Source organism: Leuresthes tenuis, unplaced genomic scaffold (genome assembly GCF_036924035.1).
Source record: "Leuresthes tenuis unplaced genomic scaffold, fLeuTen1.0.hap1 SCAF_11, whole genome shotgun sequence".
Taxonomy (NCBI): domain Eukaryota; kingdom Metazoa; phylum Chordata; class Actinopteri; order Atheriniformes; family Atherinopsidae; genus Leuresthes; species Leuresthes tenuis.
In genome coordinates, this window is record NW_027325365.1 from 19,928,313 (window position 1) to 19,939,163 (window position 10,851).

The following is a 10,851-nucleotide window of genomic DNA, read 5'->3' on the forward strand; positions in this document are numbered from 1 at the left end:
CGTACACCTCCGAACATGAAGATTCAGATCTGGACACTCATTAACGCCGTAAGTTAATCGCTTCCAAGCTGGGCCTCGTCTCACCTCTGGTAAAACCTTCATGCAAATCCCTTCATAAAGTTTGAGGAATCGTGTCAACAGCAGACAAACCGTACCAACCGCGTAACCTCCTTTTGGGAGGCAATAACATTCCAGAGCTGCATTTGGGTCACAACATTCCTACATTTATATACAAAACGCAAATCAGATGACGCTTCATCATCATTATCTTCCGGCTGATACTAAATAGCAAGGAGGTTAATAAGAAGGTAATTTTAGAAATGGAAGGCAACTCGAGCGTAGCGCTACGTCACTGGCTCTCGCTGTGACCCGACCGCTGACCTCTGAACATGCACCCCTACTCCAGCCCTTGCTCCTCCTCAACCTCCCCAGGTGCCATTGGTCTTCAAGACACACAGGAATCCAACCAAGGTGCCACCTACCTTATCCTCAAGGGCCGGCTCGGAGCCCAAATCTTGGGAGAAAGCTAAGGAGTCAGTGAGCTGGAGCCAGCAGATTCTGCCTCTGTTGGCAAACCCTACCCCGATGCCTCTGTGTGCGACACAGGCAGCCTCTGCTCACTCCTCAGAGGCTATATAAGGAATGTAAAACTACACCAAACTATTTCAGCCCAACACCCACATGAGTCACAGGGGAGGGGGGGGGGGGGGGTTGGAGAGGGATGGAGAGAGGTAACGTCAGCTACCCCTAAATTCTGGCAAAGGTCCTCCACATAAAAGTGAGAGTCCTTTTTTTAAAGTATTTTTTTTGTAGGAAAGTGCACTTGAGAAACGGCAGAAGGCCTCGGCTGAAGTGAAGCGTACGGGAGCCTACATTCTTTCTTGGGGGCATGAAACACAGCTAAACCAAACCGGCAATTATATTTCAACGTCAGCTCCTAAAAAGAGACGAGGCGGCTCACGAAGAGCAAAAAGGAAAAACCAGCGGCGTGTTCGTAGAGAACACAGAAACAGTCCTCCTAATAAAAGACTGCAGGGCCAGCCAGCCAAGAATCCCCAAATTATCTAATCAATAAAACCTAAGAAAGAGAAATCATTCAAACTGGTTTCGTACGTGCAGTTTTAACCGCAGAAGACTTGGATTAGTCCTCAGGAAAAAAAACAAGGAAAGAGCAGCGACACAGGCTGCTTAGGAGCAAACACAGTGTCCCCCCCCCAGCAGCAACAGGTAATGAGGGTACATTTCACTTCTGAGGTACCAGCACGTCACACATTGATTGTTCTCTCGTTTTAGTCGGGTTATATCAAGATATTTGACTTAAGAGCGTGAACGTCAATGTGCTGCTGATAATTAAACGCCAGCCTCTGCGTTAACCCGTCCAGACAATCAGAGAGGCCGAGTCAATAAATGAAGACACACCGCTTCTGTTTGACTTGTGCGAACGGCGTAGCGCCTGTTCAGTCTTATTCAGAACGTCCTCTGGAGTCACATTACTCCCGTATATACCTGGATAGTTTATAGAAATGTAAATTAACTTGCGAGCTCATACAGCTCACAGTTCATGCTGTGAACGGTTAAGAGATAAAGTATTCGGAGTGTAAGAAGCCGGACGGGACAAAACTGCACAAACTTTCGGCTCTGACAAATTACTTAGCACTGCTAGCCCGATGGAGTTTGCGGTGGCAAGCAAACTTAGGAGAAAAAAAAAGAGAAAAGGAACAGTTCTGAGCACATAATATCCTGTGTGGTTACCGAAGACTTTTTTTTTTAAGTCGGCTTTAGAAAGTTCCTCTTCAGGAATGCACAGGGATGTGTAGACAAATGGATTAGCTCACCTCTTGTCCCTCCTCTTGTCCACCAGACATCGCGAGTTAGTGTACCGATTCAAATACAGGGAGGTAAAAAAAAAAAAAAAAGAAGAAGAAGACAACAATCGGTCTGTATGCAACCTTTTGGACTTCCTCGATGCGGACGTCAGGACGCCACCGCAGATCCTTCTGATGAGCAGCGAGCTCATTCCCTCAAATTCTTTTTAGCAGGACTCGCCTGAGACGTCAGAGTCACGTGGGCCGAGGCTCAGGGCAGTGAACCAGCAGAGGCCGTTCCGCTCCGATGTCAGCTGCTCCACCATCCCGTGCCAGTCCGTGTCCACTCCATCGCTCCGACACCACTTTGAATTGAATATCCACCAAGAAAAAAATAATAATAATGCTTTAGTTTTCCCAACTGGTGCTAATCTGGATGCACAGGTGTGGGAATGAGAAGAAAGAAAATGTTACAAACTCTCGCCGATTCGCAGGGCACAAGTGCAGTAAATGGGAGAAACTGCAATCAGTGACCCAAGTCAGCAGCGGCAGAAACTAAATCCAAAATAAGTTATCTTAACTGAACCTCACTTTGACGCTTTTATAGCAGAAAACAGCGTTTATTGCATTAGTTTGATGTACTCAAACAGTTTAACCCAGTATATAGTTTTTTGTTTTTTTTTACTGAACTAACTATAGTCTTTGCAGATTAAGATAAACCCCCGCCCAATGGTCCTATTCTTCTCTGATATAGGATTCCTGGTTCTTCTTTGTCATATTTGGCACGTCATGATGCGCCAAATGTTCACAACAGAAGTAAGGTCTTGATTGCAGGCAGGCAGGCAGGCCAGTCCAGCACCTGGACTCTTCAACTATTAAGCCACTATTTATTCCGGAAGGAGCGAAACTCAAAAAGGAATCTCAAATTTGGATTCGTGTGACCACATACTACTTTTCAACTTTGCCTCTGTCCCTTTTGAATGCGCTTTAGCCCAGGGATGACCATGCCGTTTCCGGGTCACGCACACATATGACGTCCTCGTCACATGCTTGAGCTGTAACCTGCCTTTGCAGTGATCTCTATGACACACTCATTTTCTTTAGATGATGGAATATTCAAAGTCCTCCCAATCTTACATCGAGGAACAAGTGACAGATGTGTTCTTTTTGTAGATTGTTGAACCACTGCTTATTTTTACGCTCCTGAGAGACTCTGCCTCGCTCAGGTGCTCTCTTTACACCCAGTAACGTCACTAACACGTTGCCAGTGTACTCAAGTTGGTTGTAGCATGTTCTTCTAGCTATTCCTTTTAATATAATTTACTTTTCCAGCATTTGTGCCCTCCTCCAAACCCTCTCAAAAAGCATTGCTTCCATCACTCGTGAATAAAATGCTGGTTTATGCGATTCGCAAATCGCTGCATTTCACACAGCATCCCGACCTTGTTGGAACAGGGGTTAAATCTTTACTATAATAAGTGAGAATAACACCAACATTTGAAACACCTCTCTGAGGTGATGCTGTAGCAAAGACACTGGGGCTGAAGTTTGATCCATGGCTTCATGTTAGGACAGCTGATGGCCAGCAGATGGAGACAAACTGTAAGAAGACGACCACAAAAAAAAAAAAAAAAACTGGTACCTTCGGGGTGCTGCCCTTGTTCCATCATCACAGTGGATGAACAAGTGCAGAAATCATGAATCACCAGTGAGGGCCTTCACATAGAAGCCTAACTTGTTTATTTCGAGACTATTCAAGTACTTAAACCACTGTTTGCAATCATTTATTTAGCACCGGGAAGGCTAAAGAAACCTGTCAGGACTGTTTGTTTTAACGCTGCGCAGCTGCTGTCGTAATTTTTGAGGCTTTAACCTCGGCTAGCTAAAACCTACAAGGCTCAGTTAAACTTGTACTTTTCGTGAAAGATGGCTGACAACGGAGCACACCCGACCGAAGAGGACCCGGCCGCAGCTTTCCTGGCCCAACAAGAGAGTGAGATAGCAGGGATTGAGAACGACGGCGAAGGTTTTGGGGAGCTCGAAGGAGTGGACGGTTCAGAGTCGCCACATCCGCAAACGATCAACTATGGTAAGTTCATGACTGAGCTAATGTCAGCGCCGCTTAGCAGGCAAACTAGCTAACTAGCTAATAAATATACCGGTACTTAAAGCGGAATGGTAAAAGTCAGCAAACAAAGACCCCATCAACATACGCTAGAAATAACATGACCGGTCGAAACGACTGGGTGGTGGAAGTATGAATTAACTTTACACAAGTGACCCTGGTGTTTTATAATTAACTACGGGAGCATTAGCTTTGTAGCCTAGCTAAGTGACGGCGGTGCGTTTGTTTTGCTCATCGGCTACGTACATTACGTTAGTAGTACTCAAAACGTCCTGCTTAAGTTCCCAAGCGATTCTAAACCATGAAGGATTTCGTTTTACTCTGATAACATTTTAAAATGCTGAAAGATGACTTTGTAGTGACAGCCCTAAATAGCGTTGTTACGATGATACAAACTCTGTCACCCTTTACATTCAGTGTAAATTATTGGGATTTTGTCAGCCATGGCTGAATATTAATGGCCGCTATCAATAATTCTGACCATACCAAGACATTATGAAGCAATATCTTTGGTGTAACAAAGTTTGAATGAGTTTGATCATTTATAAGCACATGTAATGCATCAGAGGTTTAGGTCATAAATTGTTTGGGGTCGCATACTTTGACTGTACACCTGAAAATCCTGTCATGTTGGCTAATAAAGCAGCAAAGACAACATCAGTGCCCAAACAGGTGCAGCTGCATTTCTGAGGTCTCAGACCATTTCAACAAGAAGCTTATACTTTACACGGTGGCAGTGGGCACACACTTAAGTTACAGAAGATTGTGAGGACAGGTGACATTGGAACACTTGAGGAAACTCATCTTAACACACTTGTTTTTTGTTTCTCTCGCTGCAATGTTAGACGGCTTTGAGGAGGAGCTTGCCACAGTGAATGGAGATATGTTTCAGGTGAGCGCAAACTTGTCTCTGCTGTCAAAAAGTCCATTTCTACGTGTGCAAAGTTGAGTTTCGTCTGAACAAAAGCAAATATTTCAATTTGATCATATTAATCGTACTGCTTCAGTCCTGTTTGGTGTTCTGAAAATCACAGATGTACTGTTTAAGACCGCATATCAGCCGAACAGCTGTTTATAAGACAGTAAATGTCTCCTGTCCTCTAAAAGGAGTCCAATGGCCCGACGGACAACTATGCAGCCATTGCCCAGGTGGATATTCAGAGGCAAGAACCGGAAAGTCTACGCAAGTGGAGGGAGGAGCAGAAGACACGCCTTGAAGCCTTAGGTAGGCAAATCAGTGGGAGAGCGTCGGTCTTAATGCTCTGATGCTACTGGGATTTAGCAATTTTTCACCACATATTGTTTTTCTTGTAAGACCAGTGATGCAGTATATCTGAACATGTCGTAACAGATCTAACGTGGATCCCTTTTTCTTTCCGTTTGCCCGCTGCTGGGAACCTCGTGACAATGTTTGCTGTTCTCCGTCGTTGCAACCTAACAAGACTCGGCTTCTAAGGCGACCGAGGCGGAGTGGAGGGAGAAAGCAAAGAAGGAGTTGGAGGACTGGCATGTACACCAGAACGAGCAGATGGAGAAGAACAAGGCCAACAACAGGTGAGGGTCTTGACATGCTTAGCCGGCGATGTCACCTAACTCGGGTGTATTCAGGCCGATAGCTTTAGTATTGATTTGGAATTAAGTGAATTTGTTCTTCATTAAAATTGATTAAGAATTGTTGTTGGTGATGTCCATGTCAAGCGAACCAGGGGGCAATGTGTGATCACAGAAAAACTGCATCTACAGTCATGGGGGAAAATAAATCCAAAGGTTTTACATATCAGGACACGATAAAGAAAGCATCTGGTCCACACCAGGTATTTAAAACGCAGCCTCAGGTGAATAAGAACAAAGAATCAGTGTGTGAAAAGCTAAATACATCCTTTCTGCTTACTATGAGGTTAGGAAAAGATTTCTTTTATTTTTCTATATTTGTTTTTTTTTTTTTAACAGTTTGTGCAGAATTTTGAAAGAGCAAAGGCTTCCTTTGTTTCTCCCATGACTGTAGATATTGAACAGACCTGCGGATAACGTACAGCTGAATTTATATCAAATGCGTTTATTGCCTCTGTAAAGACAGACCGTCCTCTACCCCGGAGATTGTTGTATGTTGTGCCGACAAATGTGGGGTTTTTTTTCTGTGCCTCTCCTTCTGTTGACCAAGCTAACCGGTTCTTCTCTCACACTCTCCAACAGACTCTGTCCAAGTCTGGCACGGTATCACTCTGCATCTGCATCTGTAGTTTCTTTTTTTCTTCTCTTTTCTTTTCCCAGAGCGCTGAGAGACAGCTCTCTGATGAGACATTAATCCAGAGCTGCGTGTCCAGTTCCGGCGGCTGGAAAACCAAACGGGAAGCGTGCTAGTTAAAAGGAGCGGAGGTCACGGTTCCCATCTGGGCCGCGGCTCGACGCCACGGCGGTCTTAATCTGGCCGAAATGCACCGCCCTTCCAAGCTTGCTCATTGGCAGCCGTGTTTTTATGGAGCAGTTGGTGCTGGACCATTTTAAACGTTTAACGTCCGCCTCATCAGAACTGTCTCTCAGTCCTTTTTAAATGGCACCCTAACTTTTCTCTGCCTGTTGTTTGACACTGAAACTGTTCTCCTCTCTCTCTCCCTCTCTTTCCTGCTCTCTCTGCCTTGGCCCGCGTACTAGGATTGCTGACAAGGCTTTCTACAAACAGCCCAACTCTGATGTTATAGGCTTTGTGTAGGTTTAGCGTTCTTATGCTTTCTTAACGTTGTATGCTCTCTGCCTCCCCCCCCCGACCACTTTTCACCCGATGCATGCTCCCACCCTGAAATTCTTAGTCTCTTTCTGAAGGTCTAATTTAGTGGTTGTTGCATTTTTGACGGTTTCACATGTTTGCAATAAAGTATGAAATATTTATTCAACACTCCGAACGATGTGTATAAAAAACCAAATGCATGAAGTCGGTTTGTACCGTGTGAACAGGTGCTAGTCGTGTGATTGGTTGAGCGCCATGTTTGACTCTTCTCCAATCCCTCCCTCTACTGTAACTCATTCGCGTTTCTTCCCCGCTCTCCCCCCCCACCCGCAGGGCGTCTGAAGAGGCTTTCCTGGCAGAGACTGACGGGGACAGCCCGGGATCCGAATGGGAGCGAGTCGCCCGCCTCTGTGACTTCAATCCTAAAACCAACAAGCAGGCGAAGGATGTTTCTCGAATGCGCTCCGTCCTCATCTCTCTCAAACAGACGCCTCTAGTTCGCTAGACGCTGTCGTTTGGAGGATTTCCTTCTAGTAACATTGCCTTTTCGGTTTCAACCCCCTCCCCCCATTGCATAAGAATTTCTACGCCCTTTTCCATAAAATTTCCAGTACGTTTCTAACGTTTCCAAAACTTTCCGCCCTCTTTGACACCCATTACACTCACATAATGTACTTAACCCGCTGCTCCTGTGAGACGACGGTCGGCTCTGTTGTTACACTGTCCCTTAGCTGCTCAGCTTTATCACTACTATACCGAGAGAATATTGTTACTGTACGTTACACACTTTCCTCTCCCCTGTAACTTATAAATGAACTTTCCAGGGTTTCCCTGCTGATCTTTTGGATGCCTGGTTTTTAGTTGTTTTTATAAACTTAACATTTAGGTCAGAACACAGATTAGATTGTAACCACTTTTGCCTCTCATCGGTGTGGAATCGTTGTTCACTTTTGTTGCATGATGCCCCCCCCCCACCCCACTTTTAAGGTAGCTTATGTGTTTCTCTTTCACAAATATAAGCTTGTGGCCTTTCTGAACTAGCTCTTACTCCACTTTGAGAATCAAGCCAGATGTTTTGGGTTTTTTAAAATCTATAATTGGACAAGTTTCCATTAAAATAATAAAATGCGACTCGCAACCAAAGACGTATCCTCTGAATTTGGAGATCAGGATTCACACCTTGTTCCTCATTTAACTTTTTTTTGTGTTGCTCCCAACACACTTTAGCCTTTTTTTTCTTTTCTTTTTCAACAGTGATGTCTGCACATTGCTTCACATGTTGCCTATTTGGACTTTACAGCATTAAAACGATGAATGTTTTAAAAATAAAAAATAAAAAAAAAAGGGAACTGGAAAATAAAAATGTGAGTGATCACCTCAGTTTAACGTGTGTCGGATTTACTTTAGAGCGACGTTTCTTTCTGAGGGCGCAAGTCTAGCTCGTCCTCATCCGATGTTCGGTTGACCTTTCTGTCCTTTTTTTCCTGTGGTTTTCACGTGAAATCTGGGGTGTTGGAGGAGAACCTCGTCCCAGCCTCACTGAAAAAGCCTCCAGTTGAGACGAGTGAAGGTGGCGATGCAGAGGAGAAGTACGTGTGACGTCAACAAAGCTGTGCAATGTTTTATGAACACACAGGACACAAAACTCAAGCGTAAAGTTTATATCAGACACATGAGATTATTCCGATGACGATACATAGGAAATATCTGAAAATAAATCCACCAACCCCCTTTAGCGGTGTTACTATAGCAGTTTGACTGCAACTTGCTTATACAAAGCTCATTCTACTTTGCTGTTCTCTGCAGGCTTAAAACGTTTTTCCACCATGGGCAATTCCCAGTTTGCTTGGGCTTTTGTTTTTTTTTTAAACAATAAATAGTGATGTCCTTAACATATGTATCTGAACAACATCTATGCACATTGGCCATCATGTGGCTTGTTCGGAGAGTCCCAACTCCAAGATGGATCTGGTCTTGATTCAAAGTTGACTGGACTATGGCAGCGGTGCCCCGCCGGTCCACCATCACTGCTTGGGTTTCAAAGTTGTAGTGAAGACACCAACGATAATGGCAACTACAGTGAAGCCTTGAGCAAAGATACGTCCCCTCATCAACATCTGGGACTGTCTGGTTTTCCCTTGATGGAAGGCACGGAGGCCGTACATCAGCGCCCCCGCTGTTCCCAGACAACCTGGAGGGAGAAAGAAAAACCGAAAACGTCACATAAGGTTCAATTCCCGCATACAGGTGACAGGTATAAGCGGTAGACGGGTACTGTACCGTTGGCTACAGGTACAAGCTCAAAGAGCAAAGACTACCATGATTTAATAACCATCAGGGTCATTGTAATTGAAAGGTTGCGCTTAGACAGCAGTCAACTGCAAAGGTACATAAACCTAAATAATAAGAGTGAAAAACAAGTTATCCTCAAATAACTACATACTTTGGCTCCGTTTCTCATTAGTTTAAACTAACATTTCATGCTAACCTGATGTAGATACATCGTTGACAATAGAGCTGTCACGCAGAGGACGCAATGTACTACACTTGTGTAACTTCCCTCCGCAGCGTCTCCCCTCTCATAACTCACCGAGGGGAACGAAGGGGTTCTCCTTGGTTTTCCGCAAAAATTTTTCCTTGAAAGTTTCATCTTTGATCTTCTGCAAAGGATTGAAGCCTTCGATGACCGGGGGCTGGGAAAAGTCAAAAGGCACAGTCGCCGGAGGAGCGACTTTGGGTGGTTGCTCAGGGGCCGCTGGTGTTGATACCGCCGCCGCCGCCATATTTACTTTGGAATACCGACGAACTGAAAACGTCACTTCCGGGTACACTTAACTCTCCCTTCGCAATAAAAGTCCTCATATCAAACCTCACGGATGAAAACTGATGATCGTTACAGCGCTCACACATTTAACTTTATCTAAGAGTTTGAAAACAAAAATGCTAATAACTACATTTAAAAGTTCCTCTTAAGATATTTACGTGTATAAGTTATGCATGCGTCTCGTTACTGGAACGCTTTTCAGTATTTTTACGTAATGAAAGCATGTATTTAAGTGATCAAATACAAGTTAGGTAGTTCGGCGATCTCAGTCTTTGTTCAAGAGCTGCATTTTGAGCTTGAATTGTTGGCTTCATTGACGTGATTTCTGATAGTTTCTGGATGTGAGGATTATCAAATTTATTTTCTCTCCATTATGCACTCACTCTTCCCACCAAGTGGCAGTATTGTGTAAAGTTCAGTGCTCCAAAGACCGATTTTGCTCATAATGTAACAATATGACGCACTGTTTGAATGTTTTTGAATGGCAGATTGACAAATGCATTGTAACGTGCTTTGTATTCAGGAAAGTTAAACTCGAGTTAAATTGAATTACTGATAAACAAACAAAGTTCCTGATAATAAGACTTTGCTTGGAGAACTTTGAGCATTGCAATAAATCTGGAAGGTTCCTAGCCAATCAATTAAAGATAAGCAAAGAGAAAATAATCAATTCTGTTAGGACTCAGAAGGAAATATCATCCATGACCCTGACATAATCAACAACACTTTTAGAGACTTCTATAAAACCTTATATTCATTACAAAATCATCCACCAGACCGTAACATTGATCAGTTTCTTAGTAACATCAACCTTCCAAAATTACAACTTGAAAAGGCCATGCCTTTGAAGTCGCCTCTCTCAATAGGAGAACTCCATGAAGTCCTCCAATATATGCCAAGTAATAGAGCCCCAGGACTCGATGGTTTCCAGCAAAGTTCTACAAAGAATTTTGGAGTGTTTTGGCACCTACATTTCACAAAATAGTATTATAAGTTCAGGATAACGGCAGATTATACCCAAACATGAACTCTGTTAACATTATCCTACAACAGAAACCAGGAAAAGACCCCATACTTCCATCCAGCTACCGCCCAATATCACTAATAAATGTAGACCTCAAAATAACTTGTAAAGCCCTCGCCAAAAGAATAGAAAAAAATAACTCCCCTAATAATACATCCCGACCAGACAGATTTTATAAAGGGTAGACACTCATTTACTAACACATGCAGGCTAATTAATCTCATAGACTGCTGGAAACCATAATTATCTCTCCAGATGCAGAAAAAGTATTTGATCGAGATCACTGGAAATTCTTATTTGCAACATTAAACACATTTGGGTTTGGGTCATACTTACTATAGAAGGATA

General features: G+C 43.6%; 3 protein-coding genes across 8 annotated transcripts in view; 1 reads left to right on the forward strand and 2 right to left on the reverse strand.

The window, feature by feature from the left end:
• pdlim7 (PDZ and LIM domain 7) overlaps positions 1-2,057 on the reverse strand; it is a 28,601-nt gene extending 26,544 nt beyond the window's left edge. Inside the window, exon 1 of one of the 4 annotated variants that reach the window (XM_072395982.1) lies at positions 1,836-2,057. In XM_072395982.1, coding sequence (XP_072252083.1) covers positions 1,836-1,865 — 30 coding nt within the window. In that variant the 5' untranslated portion in view covers positions 1,866-2,057. Of the gene's footprint in view, positions 1-482; positions 615-1,835 lie in introns of those variants that run through there. The other 3 variants (XM_072395983.1, XM_072395984.1, XM_072395985.1) reach the window with 3 other exon arrangements.
• A 1,398-nt stretch (positions 2,058-3,455) lies between these two features.
• cltb (clathrin, light chain B) lies at positions 3,456-8,030 on the forward strand. Of its 3 annotated transcripts, XM_072395986.1 has the most exons (7): positions 3,456-3,894; positions 4,776-4,822; positions 5,038-5,155; positions 5,373-5,484; positions 6,124-6,144; positions 6,583-6,636; positions 6,989-8,030. In XM_072395986.1, exons 1-7 carry the CDS (start codon positions 3,732-3,734, stop codon positions 7,158-7,160), a joined length of 687 nt encoding a protein of 228 aa, XP_072252087.1. In that variant the 5' UTR covers positions 3,456-3,731; the 3' UTR covers positions 7,161-8,030. The 3 variants fall into 3 exon arrangements, with proteins under 3 accessions (XP_072252087.1, XP_072252088.1, XP_072252089.1); XM_072395987.1 differs by lacking the exon at positions 6,124-6,144; XM_072395988.1 differs by lacking the exons at positions 6,124-6,144; positions 6,583-6,636 and having other exon boundaries at positions 3,458-3,894.
• A 477-nt stretch (positions 8,031-8,507) lies between these two features.
• higd2a (HIG1 hypoxia inducible domain family, member 2A) lies at positions 8,508-9,469 on the reverse strand. The gene is made up of 2 exons (XM_072395989.1): positions 9,246-9,469; positions 8,508-8,846 (listed from the first exon to the last, which is right to left on the reverse strand). Exons 1-2 carry the CDS (start codon positions 9,436-9,438, stop codon positions 8,680-8,682), a joined length of 360 nt encoding a protein of 119 aa, XP_072252090.1. The 5' UTR covers positions 9,439-9,469; the 3' UTR covers positions 8,508-8,679.
• Positions 9,470-10,851: the final 1,382 nt, after the last annotated feature.

Excerpts from the sequence above, each read along its gene's own strand:
- higd2a (XM_072395989.1), bottom strand. The coding sequence starts at position 9,438 with ATGGCGGCGGCGGCGGTATCAACACCAGCGGCCCCTGAGCAACCACCC. Across the intron at positions 8,847-9,245 it reads GAACCCCTTCGTTCCCCTCG|GTTGTCTGGGAACAGCGGGG; the intron begins GTGAGTTATGAG and ends TTCTCCCTCCAG.
- cltb (XM_072395986.1), top strand. The coding sequence starts at position 3,732 with ATGGCTGACAACGGAGCACACCCGACCGAAGAGGACCCGGCCGCAGCT. Across the intron at positions 4,823-5,037 it reads TGAATGGAGATATGTTTCAG|GAGTCCAATGGCCCGACGGA; the intron begins GTGAGCGCAAAC and ends GTCCTCTAAAAG. Across the intron at positions 6,637-6,988 it reads TCTGATGTTATAGGCTTTGT|GGCGTCTGAAGAGGCTTTCC; the intron begins GTAGGTTTAGCG and ends CCCCACCCGCAG.